Source organism: Pagrus major, chromosome 5, assembly GCF_040436345.1.
Source record: "Pagrus major chromosome 5, Pma_NU_1.0".
NCBI lineage: Eukaryota > Metazoa > Chordata > Actinopteri > Spariformes > Sparidae > Pagrus > Pagrus major.
Genome location: NC_133219.1, coordinates 6,973,513 through 6,995,980, shown reverse-complemented (window position 1 = coordinate 6,995,980; position 22,468 = coordinate 6,973,513). Strand labels below are relative to the sequence as shown.

General features: G+C 40.1%; 1 protein-coding gene across 3 annotated transcripts in view; it reads left to right on the top strand.

Annotated features, from left to right (window-relative positions):
• Positions 1–22,468, top strand: part of LOC140996117 (multivesicular body subunit 12B-like) — a 38,726-nt gene that overhangs the window by 85 nt on the left and 16,173 nt on the right. The window contains exons 1-7 of one of the 3 annotated variants that reach the window (XM_073466379.1): positions 5–23; positions 2,730–2,829; positions 8,987–9,082; positions 10,882–10,972; positions 12,003–12,132; positions 12,876–12,986; positions 19,693–19,751. In XM_073466379.1, coding sequence (XP_073322480.1) covers positions 2,737–2,829; positions 8,987–9,082; positions 10,882–10,972; positions 12,003–12,132; positions 12,876–12,986; positions 19,693–19,751 — 580 coding nt within the window. In that variant the 5' untranslated portion in view covers positions 5–23; positions 2,730–2,736. Of the gene's footprint in view, positions 1–4; positions 24–2,729; positions 2,830–8,986; positions 9,083–10,881; positions 10,973–12,002; positions 12,133–12,875; positions 12,987–19,692; positions 19,752–22,468 lie in introns of those variants that run through there. The other 2 variants (XM_073466378.1, XM_073466380.1) reach the window with 2 other exon arrangements.

Sequence of the window (22,468 nt, the reverse complement as noted above, 5' to 3'; positions counted from 1 at the left end):
CCTAAGGTCTCAGACCATTTCTGGTGGGTTTCTAGTAACTAATATTTACTTATATATCTGCTGGTCGGTAGGTTACACAAATATAGGCTACATTTTTAAGCCAAATGAGCAGGTGTTGTAGCTGAGTTAGCTCCCTCGACTCCCCATAGGGATCTCTATGAAGCACGTACCATCAAAATGTCATGTAGTGAGGAAGTTTTCTGATCAGTTTGATAAAGCTTTGCTAACATTTAAATTAGAAATAATGAAAGTGTGAAGGATGTACTGTTCATGTAGGCTACATAACCACAATCCTATGTAGTTACCAAGGAAGGACTGAGGCACTTACTGCTCATGAGTGAGAAAACGTAAGCTCAGTTCCTAAATAGCTGAATAAAGAGAAAGATAGTGTTCCACTAAATCAGTATAGATTCTAAACATAAACCACAGGTGCTCATGTTTAGCACTGAATTATAATAAACTATTAGCAACTATTTATGTGGCAACTTCAATTGTACATCTTATTTTATGATTAAATGGCTATTGATTAATTAGTCATTAGTTCGCGAATGACACAGGAATTCAAAAAAAGTGTAATTCCAGCAAACTTACAATAACATTCACAGCCATATGTTCTGTATATAGACAGGTGAAGTCTGTCCCCTTCTGGTGAACCACCACAGGACCTTATTTCAGGAAAAATATGTACAGCAGATAATAGTGAGAAACAAATAATTGTTTGATACGGTTTGAATTGTGCCATGAATTACACACATGCTGTTTGTCAATTCAAAATATATTTTTTCAACTTGGGAAAGTCACAGTTTGTCATGTAACAGTTGAGAGTATAAGTAAGTATAAGACTGAAAATACATAAATAGAAAGACTAAACACCCAACATTGTCGCATATGTGATGTTGTCTCATTAAATGCTCCACAAAACCCAGAGCTGGGCCTGTATTTTAGTTGGCTTACATCTTTTTAAGAAGAATTTTGGTGATCTTATGACGGCCTGTTGGTGAAGGTGACGTTTATTGTGCGAAACAATGGATACAAAACTAAATTATATTGTACTATCGTTACAGCAAACTGCAACTTTTGTGACTTATAAAACTATTTATTTTAATTGAAAAACATATGTGTGATTCATGACACAATTCAAAAGGGATCAAAATGTATTTGTCTCTTGCCATTGACTACTGAGTACATTTTTTTTTTTTTTTTACCACACCGGAAGGGGCAGGATTTTGCCTCTCTATTACATGGCCATAATAGATGTTTGCTAGCAAGCACAGTACATCTAGTAAATTTGTCTTCAGATCACTTCTTTTGTCAAACAAAGTGTTCAAAATGAAAAGAGTCTCCACTTACCATCACAAAGGACAAAGAAAAGCAGCAAATCCTTACACTGAAGAGGCTGGAACCAACTAAACAAATACATTTAGCTTAAAATGAGTTCTTAAAATGAATGAGTTCACCAGAATAGTTTGCAATTAATTTTCTTTCAAGCGACTAATCATTAAATTGTGTAATTGTTGCGGCTCTATATATATCTTGACAAGGTGTAGATCCATACTCACGCATGTTGTGTTAACTTGTTTTCAGCAACTTGTATTTATTCCAGCTTTTCACCACTGCTGTGATGGCTGCTGCTCACAGTCACATTTTAGACAACTATCAGAGCGACAGCCAAATTAAAATCCTTCACACATGTAACAATATTATCATCCACACATTCTGTAATATAGAGTAGACTAATGCCTGTGCTGCCTTAAATAAAACATGTGCACTGTAGTCATTATAAACCCAGCATTGAACATCACAGACACTCTATTTAAGTTTGTGTAGAAGCACACAGTGATATTTTCCTTCTCCGGAGCTGGAAATAAGTTTGGATGGATTTTTCTTTGGTCTGCCTGGACGGGTCTCTAAGCCTTAATGTTGTGCTGGAAAACAAAGCTCATTTTGAACAAATTAATGTTACACAAAGATCCTTCATTCTATTAGCTAATTTGCTATCCTGTTTCATTTGAATAAGTACGGCTATCTAACATTTGTTAAAGAGACAGCTGTTTCTGGACTAAATCCCCTAATTTGATCATCTTAATTGCGATAGATTTCGTAAACATCAAGATTGAATGCAGCAACTTTGTCAGTTAGTACAAGAATGCTTTAAACCTAATCTAATAAAATTGCGTAAGGGAACCATTGCAAAGCCACTTAGACTGTAAAAGGCTTGCATACCCATTAGGCAAAAATTCCCTTAGACAGGAATAGATAGCAATTGATTGCGACTTCCTTGAAAATATGTGATCACTCCCTCTAATTTGTGATTTGGTGAAGTCATTGGGTGGTCTCCAAATGCTGTTTTGTCGTTGGTCTCACTTGTCATTTAATCCTGGATTAGGAGGCCACTTTTTCTTCTAGATCCTAATAAGCCTCATCAAGAAGTCAATAATGTGGCCATTTTAGCCAAGACAAACCCTGTCTGTTCTCCATGTAATGACCCTGAAGGGTGCAGTGCTAATTTTCTTTCACTATCTGCATTTTGTGTATTTATTCAAAGTTTCCAGATTCAAAATTCACCCTTTAGGTAAATGCACTGTTGTCCGAAAGTGCAGGAATGTTTAAATGCATTGTATAAGCAAATATTGCTTTGAATTGTATGATGAACCTGTAGATCATTCCAGTATTTTTTCTCAGGTGAAATACCAAAGATGTGATGAGGCTCTTCTGTTTATCTAACGCAGGTTCGACATGTCTGAACTGAGCAACAAGCTGCCTTCAGACCCCATCTCTGCAGTTGGTGTAATCACTTCATTCAGCAAGGCCCCAGACGACTACACTGTTGTGAGTATTCATTTTGAACTGTAGCAGACTATTGGTCTTGAAACACACGATTTAATAAACTAGGATTAAGCCTAAAAAGTTATCTCCTTTAGTGTAAAAATAAAATACAAAAATAAGAGAAATGATTGTTTATTTACCCTTGTGAGACTAAAACAGTGTTGTTACATGGCCTAAATGTCTTTGATATGATATAGGGCTGCAACTAATGGTTATTTTCATTGTCATTCAATCTGTTCATTATTTTTCTCCATTAATCGATCAGTTGTTTGGTCTGTAAAATGTCTGAAAATGTCTTTTGTCTAGAAACAAAAAATATTTGGTCCATACATTTAAGAAGTTTGAATCAGAATTTTGACTTTTGTTTCTTAAAAGATTACTCAACCCGATTAAATGGTTTTATAATGAATATCAATTGATTGAATAGTTTTGATTGTTGTAGCTCTCAAGTCCAATCTGGAACCTATTTTTTTGGCTAGAGCTGCAAATTGGCATTAGTCGATTAATGGATTATTCAATTGAAAGAAAATAAATTGCTATTGTTACAGTTACAGTTAATTGTTTCAGTTTGCCGGTGCCAGCTTCTTAAATGTGAGGATTTTCTTTGTCATTTATATTAAATGAAGAAATTATGATGACCATTTGTCACATTTTCTGGCATTTTATAGACCAAACAACTAATAGATTAATCGTGAAAATCAGCAGAATAATTGATAATGAAAATAATCATTAGTTCTGTGTTCATGCCGTCTACTGCCAGTTGTACAGTACATGTAACTGTTGTATCTAATTGTATAGCATAACTTTCTGCCAGGATGTTGGCAGCCTTCCAAGATGTTTTTTTGTCAGATCTGTTAGATGACTTATTCATAAAGTTTACTTTGATGATTAGGAAGATTCCCTTCCTGACATTGTTGTTGGATACCACCAGTACTGCAGACAGACCGGAGGCAAAGGTTTAATGATGTTTGGTTGGTGCCCACCAGAGTCATTTAAGTTTACCCCCATGTTTCCCTTATATTCAACTACCACAACAACCTCAACAATAATAGGAATGTGTGAGGGTGCAGTGCAGGATCAGTTGGTTTATGTGAACCTTTCTTAGTTGTGAAAGAGTTGGAGTGGGTAAAAAAGAGAAGTGACTGTGTGAGTTGAATTCAGTACAAAACAAGCTCAAGGGCAGAGCTCTCTTCCTCTGACTCTCTTCCTATTCAGACTTCTTGTTCTTGCTTTCACCCTACGCCCCCAAACCCTCCCTGTTCCCCAGTTTCTATCTCTTCCTGCTCCACCCTGCACACCCAGCTTGTTTTAATCTCTGGCAGATGATGGTGGGTTGGCATCAGAACGGAGCCACTGGCAGGGAAACTGTATACACACCACACGGTAGTGACAAACAGAGAGAGCCCCGTCAGACTTCCTCCTCTGCTGCTCCGGTGCGCCAGTACTTTTCAGTTGATGTGCAAATACCGAGCGTGTTCTGTGGGGCTAAAAGCTTGAGACTGGCTGTTAATGACACTGGTTTATCTTTGTAATGGATAGGGGTGTCACGATTTGATTTCAATTTCTAATTAAACTTTTTTTTTTCCAGAACTAACAGCTTTGCCATTTGCAGACTATTGTATCTTGATATGTAAAAATCAACAACTCGTTGATTGTATTCCCTGTCCCTTTTCAAATTCTTCTTTAAAAAGACAAGGATATTTAAAGCAACAGTTTGACTTTATCTTGCCGGCTTTTTGCAAGAAAGGTTTAGCTCATTCAATATTACTCAAAAATAAAGATTCAACAAAAACGCCACCTTTCAGGAATTCAACAGTGAACAAACAAAGATTTAGTCGGGTTTCTCAAATCTGTGCCGAGTAAGCCCTCTAACTATACAAAACAATAAAGGATCTCTAAATAAAAAAAAGAAAATAAACCCATCATCTCTGAGGGTCTCTGAGTTCCCCCTGGTATCTGTTAGTTGATTGTCCTTGTGCCACTCAGGATAAGTGTCTGGAAGTGCAGCTGCAAGGTAGTGGTAAGCTAGCTGTGTCTTTTAGAAGTGTTGGATGCAAAAGTAGGCGAAGGAAGAGAGAAATTAATATTCTGGGAGAATTGCCGATCCTAGTATTACACCAGCAGTTTGAAATTTGGAAATAGCGATGACTTAAGATAATAAAAGTGTAGGCATAATAATGAAAATCAAGAAACTGCAATCAAATACAAGCAATGAAACATTTTGTGTCATATTGTGTTAGTACTCTAAAGCACTGCAAAAAATACCAAAATGGCCGTTGATTTATAAAACTAAATCAATTTCAAATACCACGTGCAGTATTTCAACCTGATAGGTTATTATGGTGATGTTTTGAGCAGCAAATCCTTACATTTAAGAAGCTTGAACCAGCAAATATTTGACATTTTTGCATGAAAAGTGACAGAAACAGTCCAGCGATTATCAAAATAGCTTGCTGTTAATTTTCTTTCCTGCGACTAATTGATAAATTGAGTCATCGTTGCAGCTGTAGTCAGTAACTCGGTTGGTCGCTCCACCACCTTTGTCTCGACTGAACTGTGAGTGTCTCAACAATTTAATGCCTTTAGAGCTACATTTTTTGTTTTTAGTGAAATGTCTCAAAAACGATTGGCTGGGAGGCCATGAAATCGAGTGCAGATCTCCATTGTGCTCAGATCATACTGAATGAATCCAAACAGAAAGATAGTCAGCATGGTATAAATGATACATGCTAAACATCAACAATTTAACATTGTCACTGTGAGCATCTTAGCTTGCTGTCATTAGCATTTAGCTCATAGCGCACAGCACAGCCTCACATAGCCATTAGCATGGCTATAGACTTGTAGTCTTGTGCTTTTAAGATGTGAATGTGGCGTTGCATCCGGTCTGCGTGACATGTCTGTTCCTGATCAGGCACATGTTTGAGAGAAAACAAGGTTTCACTCAAGATAGTTTAAAGCCTATCTTTAATACTAATATCACTATCTTATATCATTTTCAGTGATATATTTCAGTCTGTGTTAGTTTTCCTTCTGTGTAAATAAAATAGAATATGAAGCACATCCTTCAAGGTAATAAAATATCAAATCCTACCTATGAAGAAAAAGTCAAGTAGGAGTTAGCCTCCAACATAACATTCAAGGCCTTCCAGACTCTGAAGCACTATTTCAAATGCACTTGTCCCATCTTCAAGAACATCTTTTGAACATCACTATGTGGTCTTTCATCTGCACACTTGAAAAACAAACAAAAATATCAGCGCGAGCTCGGCATCAGTGTGCTAATGCATCGCTAAGAAAGGGTAAGTCTCAAGATATTACACTGTATTGATTTTTTTCTCTCCTTTCATACCAGACTTCTATTAGAATTCCTCCTTAATACTGACTGCTTACCATACTTACCATACTTTTATACGGCAGATCAAAGGGCTGATTAACTCTTTTGCTCTCTGATACGATGCGCTCACATCTCTGAACTTGAGCAGGTTGTTCCAACACAAGAGAGCACCGGCCCAGATCAAACACCGCTCCACTGGGATCAGGAGCTTTGCCGAAGCACCAGCAGCCACCCAACATCAAACACCAGGGCTAGACTCACGCACACTGTGCAGGGGTTGCAAAGGGGATACACGTGTGTTTCAGATTCACCTGAGCATTTGACATGTTACGCTCATAAACTCATTAATGTAATGTGCATTTATTTGAGGATGCCAAGTACTAGCTTATGATTAGCTAGGATGCCTGGGTTTACAAACCCAACAGCTGCATGTGTTTTTGAGTGAGCATCTGTACTATAAAGGTATAGTTTGACATTTTGAGAAATACGCTTATATTCACTGTCTCGACAGGAATTAGAAGAAAAGATAGATAACACTCTTATGTCTGTGCGGTAAGGCCTGATCAGACGGAGCGCGAGGCACATGGCACAGCTTTTTTGTGATGCCAACAAGAGTGGTTTGTTTTTTTAATGCGCAAGGCGACCACCAACATCTTTTAATTCATACACAGAAACGTAAAATTGACTGTTTGTGTTGTCATTACCTTGATATTTCTAGACAACTATCTAGCTGTTTCCCCTGCTTCCAGTCTTTAGCTCAGCTAGGCTACTCACCCCTAGCTCAAATGTTAGCTCCACACTACGCACACAGAATTGAGAGTTACATTACTCTTCCAATTTTCCAATCTAAGCAAATGAGCTTCACAGAATTTCAAACCGTTCCTGAAAGAGCTTTTTCAACACTAACATCTGCTTTAGTTATTTAATATACTGTATAGTCAGTCGACAGTTTATCTATTTTATTACCTTTTTCAGTTCTCTTCAGTTTTTCTGTTCTTCTTTGAAGTGACTGGTTTATTCTCTGTACCTCTCTTATGTCTTCTCCACCTGGTTTCACTCCCCAGAGATTTTTGATTGTATGCCTTTATATCTTTTGAATCACAGCTGTGCCTCTCAGTGCTTCATAGTATATTGCTGGTGGTGTCTGTCTCCAGAGATCCTTCATAGGAGCATTCAGCACCCCCTAAAGACTTTTTCACAGGTGGGCTTTTAGATCACTGCGAGCTCTAGATTTTAGGAAGTGGCAGTTGAATCTGTCATTGCATTTTAAATCAAATGATACAACCATATTTCAATATCAGAGCCATGACGTGTCTTATCAGACATGTGGCATTCTTGTCATTGAAGTCTGTGTAATGATGGAGCCGTACAGTGGCAGACTTGAAAGTATCAGAGAAGAGCCATCGCAACTTTACACATGCCTCCTCTGCCGTAGCTCAGCAGTCGGCGTTTCACATTCAAGCTGCGTCGCATCCTTGCTGCCGGCGGCTGTGGCAGGATGATGCCTGAGGTGCCTCCGAGGAGGACCGTGCCCTCGTTACTCCTCAACTTGACTTTGGGTTTCACAAAGCGAGCCCTTTGTTTACGCTGACAGGATGCGCTGGCTACTGACCTGGAAAAAGTGGCCAAGACGGGTTGTCTTGTAAAGAAGAGGGAGGCTGGTGATGTATAGGCTCCTTCTGGGACCTTTCATGGAACTGCTGTTGGAGACGCCCCGCAATCCCTCTCTCCGCTCATCCTCTGCTCTTTCTCTCTCTCTCATCCCACTATCTATCTCTGTTCCCCAGTCTAGTCGCCGCTCTCATCCCATCTAGTCAGTGGTGGTTTTTCATGAATCTCCCCATGCCATGTTTCCCCCACCCAGTCACCGGGGTCATTCATCATTATTGTCAGGGGGGTAATGTGTGTGGGTGGGTGCAGAGATCTATGACTTCTTCATTTGAATGAACCTCATTAGATTGACTCTTCTTTGTAAAGGATCCCTTTAGAAAATAGCTCTGGCAGTTATTTAGGTGATTCTCACATGATGGCCAATGGAACATGACGCGTCAGCCAAGCATATTTGCAGGAAGGATGGAAGAGTCTCTGTGATGCAGTCTGCAGGTTATATTTTGCTTTATCATTCAGCCCTGCATACCTACATTTACATAGCAATGTAGTGTTGGACCTTGAGCTTGACTTGTGGTGCCTACATGCTGTCAATATGCTGCAATCTATTATTTTTACTGACTCCACTGATCATTTACAACCAGGAATGAGCTTATTGTACAAGGGCAAGCTGCTTAGGTTTTTGGATTTAGACTTATTTAGACATGCACATGAAATTGCTTTAAATCCTCCTCATCTAATTTATTCTTAGAAGACTTGTCTCATTAAATAATAGAATGATCCACACAGGAGATAAATTGGCAGAAGTATTTAAGGTGTTCTCAGCTCACCTGTGTCTTGCTCAAGGGATACTACAGTAGGTTTTTAAAAAAAGATACAATCCACATTTACCCCAAATATAATGCCTGCTTTCCCACAGAAGCACACTGAAGTTTGGTTTCCTTATTAGAGCAGATCCTTGTCAGGGCATCTTTAATCAGCCCGGTCCCGAGGGATGATATTTTTAGCCACCTTTTTGGAGGCTAAGACTCCTTTACCCACGCAGAGCACTAATGAGATGGAGCGCTAGTGTTGGCAAGCGTTAATTAAGGCTAGTATGCAAGGGAAGAGGCAAAAGCAACACGCTCATGGCATACATACATTAACTTTATCCCACCTCCTGCATGTTTTTCTTTCCTCTCCTTGTTTTTTTTCCTCTCTTTTTTTTTCTCGTAGGTTGCACAAACAACAGATGGCTCTGACGCCGACCTGTGGAAGGACGGTTTATTCAAATCCAAGGTCACCCGTTACCTCTGTTTCACCAGAAAACCTGTAAGTGTGAATGTAAACTTCTCCCTTCTCCTGTGCGTTTGGCTCTAACACCTCATCTGCAGCCCCTTTTTTGTTTGCCAGAGGTTGCCGCCAGAATATCTTTGTGCGCTTTGATCGGTGAAAGTCCCATTTGAAAAAACGTCCAGCGTTGGCTGTGCAGTTTTGAACTTTTATATATAATGAATTTGCATGCATATTCCAGATGAATAATACCTTGGTGAGATATTTTTCATGTTGTGCGTCCTCCTGAGGATATTATTTATGTTTATTCATGAAATAACAATGAGCTGTATTTTAACTATTCCAATTTATTCAATCAACAGCGTCCCTGTAGAGAAAGTGGTTACCAACCAGTGATTCTTGAAAGCCGAAGCACATATAATTGTGAATATGAAAGCACTCTTTTTATGCAAGAAATTACTCTACAAAAAGTATGGTGGTGCTATATATAGCGCTCCCAATTTGCACAGCATTGACTCCTCTGGGGCTGAAATGGTCTTTGAATAGTTCTCATAATGCTGTTGGGTCATTTTTGGACTGGTCTCCGGCCTGCAGCCTATAGCTGATGTGTCGTTGCATGGCTGTCAGCTGCTCTGTTGCCATAAATACACCTGTTTACATCTGGGATTATCAACCTGTCTCACCTCAGCTCATACAGCTCACTATTGTCTGTCTATTCATTTGTTTCCATGGGCTGCAGGTGGATAATGCAGACAGTATTGTAAACAAAAACCTGCATTTTTATTATTATTTTGCATCAGCTCAATTTCAGGACTTAATCAAGTCTCTCCCTCTCTTTTTTCTTTTTTTTTTTTACAGTATGTCCTCTAAAAGCCAGGCAACTTGGCACCGGCTGCCTGGTGCCTGAGCTCAATCTGCTCCTCGGTTTAGTATATAGCATACAAATAGCCTCCTCCTAGTTCCTGTATATTATCTTAAAATGTGTGTCCACATTGTTTTAAAGATTTTGACGCAAATAAAACATGACAGAGCCATCAACAAAGGCTATTTTGTCTGCCAGTCAATGGTGCTCACACTGTAATTGTCTATGACAAAAACAGATTCTGTAAAATTAGCCCCTGAATTACGTGGGGGGAAGTAAATAGTTTGTGATTTATCATACTCTATGCAGGAGGTAGAAAGCCCCTTTTGTCAGACCCTGATGGCAGAAATCTCTCCAGCAAAAAGGGGAAAACACTAAAAAAAAGGTTCCATGCATAGTAATAACATTCATCCATATTCCTCCTTAAGTCAGTATAAAAACTATGAATAAAAAATGTCTCTAATGGTAATGACTGTCGGGCAACAGTAGCAGTGAAATCCAGCCTTTTCGGACGCATCAAGTCACGCCTGGCTCGCCCCACTCTCTACCGCCGCTGTGTATTATTGCAATTTATTATGGCAAAAAATGAAAATGTAATGGGAGGCAGGGAAGAGTCATGCTTGAAAATGTCAACTACACAGTGCCTGATTGTTTTTAACCAGTCCCATTCTGTTGATTAGGCTGCCTACTCTGTCTCCCATCATCCCACAGCTTCTCGCCGAAAGGTTGCGAATGATTACGAGTTCACAGATGCATTCTCTCATTGTAAAAAAAAAAAAGCTATTAGAGAGTAATTACTTCAGCTATTTTGTCAACCCTTCTCTTTAGAGACTTCCTGAGCTTTTAGTAAATCATCGGCTCTTATTATCTCTACATTTTCTTTCCTCCAAAAAATGACTAACCTTTTCTCTCTCTTGCTCTCTGTCCTTTTAAAAGTTGAATTTGCATACTTTACATTTCCTGCTCTGTCTCTTAGGGACCTGACGTTGTTGTGGACATAAAGGTGATTGACATTAAGGATGCCTTGCCAGAGGGCTACACACCTGTGGAAGAAACAATGGACACAAGTAAGTAAACAGTCAATACCGACCGAAGGCTCGCTCCCCTCCTCTTCTTGTTTTTTTTTCGCTCTCCGACCAGCTTACACGGAGGTCCTCAGGGGCAGCTTTGCTTGAGATAGTGAATGTTTTATGGGTGCAGGTTAGCTTAATTTATGGCAGACTGTGGGAATAAAATAAACATTTTGCCCTGGAGGTACAAGAGAAGAGAATCATGAGTCATTGTTTATCTCAGCTGGAGCTGTGCTTTTCTTTATGAGGGGCTTATTTATTTATGTATTTATTTGGGGATAGGACGAGTGGATGGGGGTTATCTAATATTAATGAAATGCATTCCCCAATGCTTTAGTGCCTTTTGAGTGCTATGTATTTCCCCCCTCACTATCCATGCCTTGGAAATGTAATAATATTTTGGTGTGGGGAGTGAGGACAGCTTGTTTATTATTTTTATTATCATTGCATTTACACTGCACTTTCTAGTGTTGCAGGGGAAATAAATGAGCGAGGCACAGATGCAATATAGGGGAGCATGGCAAAGGCTTTTTTTTTTTTGTTCCCAGAATGAAGAAAAGAGATTATGTTTGTTTGGCTACGTTGTAATTTAATGTTTTATTACTTTATGTGAATCCATGTTTAATGTATACATGTGACATTATGTGTGCGTTTCTATCTGGAACATCCAGTTTAAATCCCCTCTGTGCACTAAAGCTGATGGAGGATTCACTTGCTTCTGTCATTTCACCGACTAAAATGATAAAAATGATAATAACGCATGTGGATTTTGTTGCTTTGCTCTGTCCAGTCATTTCCCTTTGAGCACAGCAAGTCACCCAGAAACTGATATTAGCTCATCTCTTATTCTCAGGCTGGTAATGACCAAATAGTGAAGTATAAGTGGGATTTGTGAATATATATTTCTCCTAGAGGTTCAAAAATATCCATAGGTATTTTTTTTTTAGCTTGAAAGTCAGAGATGGCAGAAATGAATATGTGACCATGAATTCCCATCTGACACCCTCATGTGTACCTGACTCATCAGAGGAAACTGCCATGAGGAAGAGGAGGCTCTGTGTGAAAATCAGCCCTCGTGCGGCTGCCGAGACGGCTGTATATGACATCCAGATCATCGCCAAGACCAAGTACCATCTTGTTAACTACGTCTGTATAGGGTGAGTTGTTTGGCACCGGAAATAAATCAATCCATGCAACCCAAACTTGGGAATAGAAGTTGGCAATGGATGTTTCTGCAAACCACAGATATGTTGAAACTTTACATTTTTTGATGTTGCAACAAGGGGTTTTCACATAATAATACACTAGTCGACTATCAAGAGGTCAAATAGTATTTCCAGCTCAGACAAGATTGCAGGGGTTTTAGTCCAATCAAATCAGCCTCTCAGGGCCAATCAAGGGTTTTTTTTGTACTCACCCTCAAGTTGGTCCTGTCTACATTAGTTAAGTAGTTAATTAGTTAACTCTCTTGTATTCAAGACCTTTTTGCGAGACTTGATCATTGTTATTGGGTCAAAAATTATGATAAATCCCTGGCAATCAATTGACTATTCAGCTTCTTTATGGGAGGTTAGCAGAGATTTCAAGCGTTGAAACGTAATCTCAACCTGCAGTTACTGGCTTGGCAGCTTTCTCGCCTGTGACTTCACCACCATTCCCTCCGCCTCGCAATATGAAAGTCAGGTCATAAACGTAATGTGAACGTCATGTGACACATATTGTAGAAATTGGTTTGAAAAAACGTTGACTGCCAACAGTTAATCCTGTTGACTGCGCTGATTAATGAAGTTTTGTATCTTGTGTCAGTCACCATATCTTCTAATTTGCATGAAGAGTGACTAACCTAGCTGTTTAAAATGAAGAGAAACACTCTGTATGTCTCTTCTTCATCTTCACACAGTGAGATAAACAGTATGGGGGTGTGGTATCGAATAGGAGATGTTCCTAAGCTTCAGTCGTCCCCGGAAACGGCCAGTACAGCTAACAGCGAGGCGCCATCCCACACAGCAAGGTAACATCAGGTCACAATATTCTGCAAGGCCTCATGAAGTTTAACTTTGCTGCTTCCTCTCTTTTGTATTTCATGCTCAGTCTACTATTTAGCTGTTGTCACGCTCCCGCGCCGTATGTACGACAATGAAGACACAAGCAATTGATCACTCCCGGGCAATCTGCCGTAAAGGTTGTGGCTGGACAACAAGGTAGCGAGGGTGAACCGGAGAGACAGGCTAACTAGACAGGATCCCCTGAACAAGAACATGAGTTCAATGAGGGCTAAACTCCTGCTATTTGTGGTGTGTCCCAGGAGGCAGAGGCAGGTCGCTCCTCTGACTGTGGTGACAGGAGTGTTGTACTGTGCAGACAAAGAGGAGGAGATGTAGCCCCGAGAGCGAGCGACAGCTGCAGAGGAAGGGAGGAGAGATCCAAGATCTCCACCATGCTGGAGTGTGTGTGTCCCCTCCTCTGCTCATGCTGCTCGGGCTTCCTCCGCCTCAGGCCTCAGAGTGAATGGAGCAACCCTTTGTACTGTGTCCAGATCAAACAGCTCAATTATTTATCGCAATGAAGAACTGGGGATTTCCACAGCAAATTGTAAATAAACAATTGAGACTCCTTCGGCGTGGCGGTGCTGTGGAGAGGGAAGCTTGGCAGGGAGGGCTGATGGGTTTGCCAGCTTGAAGTGCTATACTTTGCCATCCTGTGCTGGGCTGAGTAAAAGCCACTTAAAAGCCACAACAGGCCAGAGCGGCGGATGCCAGCAGGCGTATTCAAAACAGAGCTTCTGTTCACATGGCCACTCAGTGGGATGGGAACAATAAAATGGACAACCCTGAAATTCAAAACCCAAGTTCAAACTGGGCAGAGTTTTGCGAATCGTCCATATTTTGGAAGTGGATGGTCAATAATCTTTGATGTGTTGAAGCGATGGTGGGCGCTCGGGCTCGTGTGTACGCCTTCGCAACTCTTACCGGTAATCCTCCGTTCTTTTGAAGCCCACTTTCAAGTTAGTGAGGCTCAGAGGTTGGAATAAATTGCACCTCGAAGCGACTCACACCCCCTCCTGATGCCTGCTGAGATCACAGGCTGCTGTTTTTGTATTAACATTAAAATTCATTCCACAGTCAGAGAGTCTTCTTTTGAGAGTATTTCCATCCATAATGCACTGACACATAAGGACGGCACTGTGGGCAATTTAGACAGCGGCAGTCCTTTGACTATTTATCTGGCATCCTTTCTGTGTAGTTACATGCACTTTAGACAACCATACGTACATCTATGAATATTTCTGTAGTTTCTTTAAAGTCGCAGATTAGATAGTTTGACACAGTGATTTATACACAGCACTTCAACACCTACTGATTGCTTAAGTAAGCACAGTACTACAGTGTAACTGTCTGTGTAGTATCACCCCACTATACTTTATTCATATTCAGCAAGAGAAAATTCTCTCCTCCATGCCTCCTTCGGGCTATCTATAACAACTTTATGGCCTTTGGAGAATAGCACCTCTTAAATTTAAGTGCTCTTTACAGTCAGTGGAAAAGATGTTTTAAATACAGTCAATAATGTGTAAATTTTTAATGACCCTTATAATTTTGAAAGCTGCAGTGATCCCTCTCAAATGTTAAGTTGCCTCAGGCAGTGGGAGCTTGTTAGAGTTGTGTACAAACGTAAACTGCAAATCAGGTTTTTTTTTCCAGCCGCACAGAGCTGCAGTACACAGTAACTGCAGGGTGTTGCATCATTATGGGATGCACACAGTTATTGCATCAAGGTTGAGGTGTAGTATTTGAATTGTTTTTGTGTCATTTTGTCAGCTAATCGTTGGGTATCCAGGGTCTTAAAGTTTCTAAAAGCTTTGAATCAGTTTCCTCAAAATAAGGCTTTTTTTATTCAAGTCTGAAATATTGTCTCGTGTTTGCTGTAGGCGGCAATGTTAGTAATAAAATGTTTCTGCATCAGATCGTGGGCTGTCAGGAGACGTTACACACTTATAAACTAAAAGCGAGATTGCAACAGTAAATTGTGAACACAGGAGGCTGTTAGTGTCGAAGTTAAAGTTTCAGTCCGCATCATCAGACCTATACCCATCAGCACTGTCACTACTAGTAGCCACAGTAGCTAGGAGACTCATCATTTTATCATATATGGCTACAACTCAGTGATTATTTTCATTATTGATAAGTCTCATGCTTTTTCTTGAAAATTGTAAAAAAATAAATAAATAAATAAAAAGAAAACCTATGAAATCTTCCCACAGCCCAAAGGGACATCTTCACATTGCTTGTTTTACTCATCCAACATTCCAAAACTCCAAAGATATTTTATAATTTCCTATCATATATGACAAAAAAATCTGTAAATCCTTTCAATTGAGAATCTAAAACCAGCAAATGTTTGGCTTTTTTACTCATTGGATATACAATGCTGGTAGAAGCCTGCCATTGGCCAATGGGAAACAACAACAATGTTACCCTAACCCTAACCTGGTCGCTAATGATACCAACCTAAACAGGCTCGAAGCTCTTACCTTTTATTTTGTGGGCTTTAGCTATTTTGAAGCAACCATATAGGGAAAAAATGAAAGCAGCTTATTACAACCCAAATTAACTTTTCTTGTTAAGCGGCTTCTTCTAGTGGCCATATTAAATATTGCAGCTGCAAAGGAGGAAGTGAGGAGATGTAGTTTAAAGAGTAAAAGGTTTGTATAGGGAGGAGGTCGGGGATGGACGGTCAGGTTAAACAAGCACAGGACTTTCATCCATGGGACCGCTGATGTTGTCCAGTGTGAAACCAGAAGTCAATGGTGAGTTCTTTGGACTGAAGTGAAGTAACACCACATACATAAGTTAATATGAGTTACGTTCCAGAAGTTACAGAAGTAACATAGTGATTTTAACCCAGACACTAACGTTATTTTACAGCAATGCAACAATGATTTAAGGGAGACTATGGGAGAATGAAACAATTTACATATGTAGTTGTATAGGTATGAGGATGTGTTGGAATTAGTGCAGCCAGACCTTTCTCCATTGCTGACACAGCGCTGTAGAGAAAATGACTGATCAGATATCAAGATAGTTGACAGTTAATTTTCTTTTAATCAACTAATTGATTAGCAGCTCTTAAAATAATGACTAAAATGTAATTGGTTAATCCATCCATCCATTTTCTGCTACTTATCCACGTCCTTCTGGGCGACATTGTCTGCTTTTCAGTCATTCTTGGCATGATTGTAAAACAGTTATTGAATTGAATTCCATGGGGTATTAACAAAGTCTGATTTAACCTGGTGAACCCAGCAAAACCTGTGAAAGGGAATCTTAGGAATTGTAAAGGAATAATTATTTTCTCAGTTTTATCAGTTCAGGCAGAATCAACACTAAACACTAAACAGGAAATAGTTATTTCTTAATGGCTCAGGCTGTCGCACCATATTGAGCCACTAAAACTGTTAGGGCACAGGCCTCTTAACCAGTCTGCCATGCAAATGCATTTGAACCTTGTCTGTTAAATGTCTCTTTATCAAGTTCGTCTAAAGAGCTTCAACAGTCTTCTGCTTTGATTCATAGCTGCAGCTTTATGTCAGCCACTTTGGCTTGTTCTCTGTCAAGACAGACCATATCGGCCGCTCCCTGACTTTATAATGCGAAAAACCTGCACCATCCGGTCAGCCTTTTAATATGTCCAGTAAAGTATCCCCCTCCTTCCTTCTCCTGGCCAACGCTGCCATTTGTTCTCCTGATAAAACTGTCATTGCTGAGGCTGATATCTGACCTCTACACTGACTGCTAGCATAAATTAGCCTTGTCCTAATATTGCAATTTCTTTCGCTTCACTCAGAATCAAGGTTTTTGACATTTCTCTTAGAATAATAGGCTATTGTACACACGGACACTTTTTAAATCAACCTGTACAGCGATAAAAATGTCAAGGCCGAGTATCTTTTCTTTCCATCGCATACTGTAGTTGGCTTTAACACGTGAAGCCTAGAGAGTCATCAGTGTCAGAATTGGCATGCATATCAATACGTTTTGGATTGCTCTGTCATCTACCTGTGACACTCCACGCATTGCTGCAGCTCTGCAGGAGTATTGTATCAGCTTTCATTGCTCGCTGGTTAACCAAGACTTCCCACTGCATGCGACTCTTGAGAGAAAGAGAGACACCATGACTGTCAGTGTGTCGCCTGACACATCTCCCATCTGAAGTGCTGGAGAACAATCATTGCAGCTCAATCTCACTCATTACTTTGTTGTGTTAAGAAAAGTTGCAAAAAGTAGTGGAGATCAAGCGGAGGGATGCGGAGCGGTGCCAGGAATGATCGAATGATCAGCCGAGATCTGATGGGCTCAGACTGTTCGGTGATTTGCCGCCAAATTCAGAGAGATCCTCTTTTCGATACCTGACACCGAGCTTAAAGGAGGATAATGATGGGTGAGGAAGCAGCTCCCACAAAGCAGCACTGTCGGCGCACAGAGGAAGGTGTGGAGATGTTGTCACGGGGAAGGCTGGATGTGTGTCAAAACAAGAGCTTCCAGCTCTCTGTATCGCAGCTCTGGCTCTTCAGTGATATTACTCTCATCCTCATCTTACCTCTCCTCTGACTACCGCTTGTCTGTCCCCACTGTCTCTCCCACTTTCTCTTCTCCTTCTCTTTATTTTTAACACAGACAGCTCTTTTCCTTATTCCACATGGAACAACTTAAAGATCACCACACCAAAAAAATCTGTTGAACTGTAATTCAGGTTGTCAAGTAATCCACGGTGTGGTGGTTTGCTTCGCCGCACTAATATGATTTTAACTCCGGCAGATTTCATGGGAACGCAAGACTCTTGATCTGCGTTGTAATTGCGTAAAATCTTTCAGGCTCTGTTCCCAGTTTTACTATAATTTGATGAGGAACTACACTATAATTGAATATTCAAATTAGGAATATGTGTCAATATGGCTCTCCTTGCCTGAAATGAGGATTAATTGTTGTCAAAACTCCAGTGGCCGACATAATACGAGCCCCAACACTGCTGTTGATTAGCGAATGCACTTGCCATGTTTTTGTTTTAAAAATTAGTTGTCTAATTGATTTGCCATATGTTACCCTCTCCAATGCACCTAAAATTGTATTTAGAAATCACCAATTTGGATTGAGACAGTTTTGTGTTTCAAACAGATGGGAAAGGCAGCCCTGGAGGTTGCCTGTAGAAAAGCATTTCATGAGCATATTTACTTGGTTTCATGCCGAGTCTTTTGGATTTAAGTACCTCTTTCTCTTTTCCACATACATACATGGATAAATAGCCCATCTTGATACTTTCTCTGTTCTCTTTGTTTCCTCTTAGTGCTAATTTAACAGCGCAAACACAGACGCCCTAAAAAGACATTTAAACCATTTCCCCCCACTTTATCACTCCATTGGGTGTCTCTGTGCTTTGAAAGATGTGTACCTTTCTTCCTCAGCAGTGGAATCAACCTTTGAAAGGTAAAAGAAGTCTGCGTTGAATATGGCAATCGTTCCCACAAGATTGATGCCAACCTTTTAAAAATTCACCATTGGCCTGGATTTAACATGGCCAAATGCTGATGTAAATGAGGAGGAGAAAAGTCGACCCTTTCATTGCAAATAAATCTGAGTTGCAGGCTTCAGCTCATAAATACCACAGCCTGTCAGAAGTCTTGTTTTATTGCTCTTGATGGAAATTATTGCATTTATTTATCTCATCCGAAGAGATAAGGCTTTGGAAGCCACAACTCATGCATAGCATCCCTGGAATATGCAGATCTGCCTTTAGTCTTAAATTTTAGGAATTTTGATTTTACACCCCCCGCGCGAGTGAAGAATGATTATGTTATTCATAAACAGACCTAATACAGGACATGATACACAAAACACACAACTTCACACCTGCTCACCCCCAAAATCTGTCTTGTCCTCTTATAATTCAGTACCGTCTTATTCTTCTTGCTGAGCTCGAACAACAAACTCGTACGCCTGCGTGTCCTCTAATCAAAGCAATTCCCTTTTTAATGATATCGCAGACTACTTTGCATTATCATTATAAGATCATTTGTTTTATAATGCCATCCTGGAGCTCATTTTACCTCCAGAGCATGTCATGTTATGCAGCTCTCTTGAAGCTGTGTATTTTTTTTCCTGCTTGCTGTGGATTTATCGATCCGTAGGGGTGAGTCACAGGGTGTGATTCATGATAGCTTGATTGATGAGGATTTCAATCTTATATGGTTTGTTAACTTCAACTGCCCACAAAGTGCATTCTGTGCTGTTTTCTGTAATACAAGGCCATGAAACGGAAAAAAAAAACAGACTTCCCTTGAATAATGGAATCTCTCAGTTCCTCCAGAATTAACAAGATCCTGCTCCAAACCCCCGTTAAAGGTCTGTTCGAGCCCCTGGGCAGCTGAGGCACGGTTTAACTTTTACCATATTTCTCCTCTTCAGATTCATCCTCTTTTAATTTCAGAGCTCTGTTTTTCCTTCAGACAGATGAAAAACTCTTTCTGTAAGGGAGGACTTTCCACACTTCCATGCTCAATAAACTTGCATTATATTTTAATGTCTGAGCAGTGTCTTGGAACATAACTGTCATGGTCAAATACAAAGTGTACATGCATTTTATATGTTTTTAACATGATGGTCATTAAAATAGCATTGATCAACTGAGCAATTGGGACATTTTAGCTTTGTATCTGCCAACAGGAGGACCATGAGCAGGCCGGAAGATGAGCACCAAAACAGTGGGAACTACACCATGACAGGTAAATGCTCCTACTCCTCAATGTATGGGTCATTCCACACCAACTCACACAGAATTCAGAACTTTTTGCAGCTCAAGTCATGCATTTTCTTAAAAGTAAAAATCATGCTAAAACATATGTTAAATTCATGAGACCTTGTGAAAGCCAAATACTTTTTTAGCTAGATTTTTTTAAGTTTGGCCCTCAGAGCAAAATGTCATCATTTTTGTGATTTTCGCACTTTCCACTTGCTGTAATTTACATTCAGTGGTTTTGTTTCATAGGTAGATAGTTGTACTGTGTTGACTTCATGGTCTTTATGTGATACCCACTGTAATGAGCCTGTTTTTCATTTGATTCAGGAAATTTGCAATTATCAGCTTGAATATTTGGTCCAGACGCAGGGAACAAGATTAAATCATCTAGTATGCAATTAACCAAGCCATTACAAGCTGTTACTTGCAAATTTCCTAATTACCTAATGAAAAAGGGCCACAATAGGTATCACAAAAAGATAGAAAACCTTGAAGTCAACAAAGAGCAAATATCTACGGATGATATAAAACCGATGAATTTAAAATACAGTGAAAGGAACGTACGGAAATTGCAAATATGATTAAATTTAGCTCTGAGTGCCAAACTTCAAACATTCATAACTATAGAAGTATTTAGTTGAAGCTTCAACATGAATTTTTGTCAATAAAATCCATGACTTCAGAGGGCCTCGGTCAGCTGGTATGGAGTGACCTGTCTGCAAGTCAGTACCATATATGACAGTCACTATATACAATTAGAGGAATTTCATAGTTTGCCCAAGATACATTGGGTTGTTAAACCACACCTTAAGTCATTTTACTCCAAAAAACTCAAAAACGCTCTTTGTTTTAGAGGAAAAGGTTCAATAGTTGTGCTGTCTAAGTGCACTGTAAGTCTTGCCTCATCTCCTCCTGTACAATAAAGGCAGCTTCTCTGGTACTTGATCTACAAACGCTCTACGTCTAGATCTCCTCACTGATGGATACTGTACAGAGCTTTGCTTATCTGAGTGAACGTGACTTCCCAGAGGAGCTGCGCATTACACTCAAGAGAACATTTAACAGCTGTCAAAGATGATCCATCACATGCCATACTTACATCTGTACCGTGCATGCACTGGACGAATTCCCCTCTCTTTTGTCAGGGAGAAACTCAACTATAGTACAATGCTCCGGGACTAAAACAGAAGAAAGGCTAATTCGTTAGGAAGCAGAGCTTAGCAATGACAGCCTCAGAGCCACAGAGTCAGAGGCGGCTGAGACGCTCCAGCCTTAAAGAGCGTGTGATCCACCCGAGGAGGTGAATGAGGCAGGCAGGTTTTTATCCAGCTGGAGAGAGACACCATGTGGTGAGGATTCCTCCTGCTTCTCAGGCAGAGGCACAGCCAGGCTGTGGCCACGTTACACCCTGATTTTTTAATACTAATCCGGCTTTTAAACAAATTCAGACATGCACATTACAGAATTGCATAAGGAAATGTTTAAATAATAATAAAAAAAACATTTTAACTTGAAAGTATCTCAAAATGAAAAGCTTTTTTTCCTTTTGTTTGTCTTCTTCAGTGAGTAATTGACTAAAAATGATTAATACATCATTGTGTTGGTATGACAGTCATATTATAAGTTAGTCAAGACAACTGTGCAAAGTGCAGCCCTGAAGGAGCAGACATTAACACACAGCTGAGTGGGTTGTGGCGTTTGGGTGTGCGATTCCTCCACTGGGACGGGGTTTGAGTGACAGTGAAGAACATGCACATACTGTACAGTACGCTGCCAGCAGTCATCATTTATCTCCGGGAAGCTGTCCTTTGCAGCTGTACAGACTCGCTCTTTCTTCTGCCGTTATGTGTCCCTTCATGAGCTGGTGAGATTTTAAAGAAAGGAGGATAATGGAGTTAGCCTGAGATGGTTCTTGGCTTTATTTCTTGAGACTGTGTACTTGTCAGCCTCACAGCACCACACTGTGAATGTGAGAGAACGCAACTTCCCTTCATTAACAATGTGATAGCCTGCAGACCAAGTGTGAGGTCGTAGCCGACAGCCTATTTGTGTTAATTGTTAGCCGTGGTAGCTGGGGTGTGTGTGTGTGTGGGTGCGTGGGTGCCTGTGTGTGCACGTGTGTGTGTGGGCTGACAGCTGGCCAGGTTCGAGTTGGTCTAAAACCATGTGCGCTCTGTCAGGGTTGTACAGGCGCCTTCTTTAGGATTGATGAATTGCCTGCTTTCTTGATTAAACCCTCCGTCACTTCCCAACAAAACAAAAAGCCCAACACAAAAAAAAGAGCGAGTTGAGGGGAGGAGAGGTAACATGTCTGGGAAATCTGTCATCTGCAGTCACATCATGTACAGATGTGATGTGCCGGCGCTTTGACATTTATTACCAGAATATTAAAAACTAATTCACATTTATTTTGCAGCCCTCTTTCACTTGACAGTTCAAGCTCATTTGAAAAGTTATCAAGTTTTCATCGCAGCTCTGAACCTTTTTGCTTTTCTTCACCACGTTGCTTTGATCCACGCCAAATCCCTTTGCCAATTAGGTCTGTTATTCATACGTTGACAGAAAAGCAGGACATTTTTAAAGGTAATTAGACCCACATTGATGAAATGTGTCTAAAAAGCATATGTTTGATAAAAATAAATGTAAAGATGTTAGAGAGGAAAAAAACTCTAAAATAAACCTTATGTGACATTCAATCTTTCC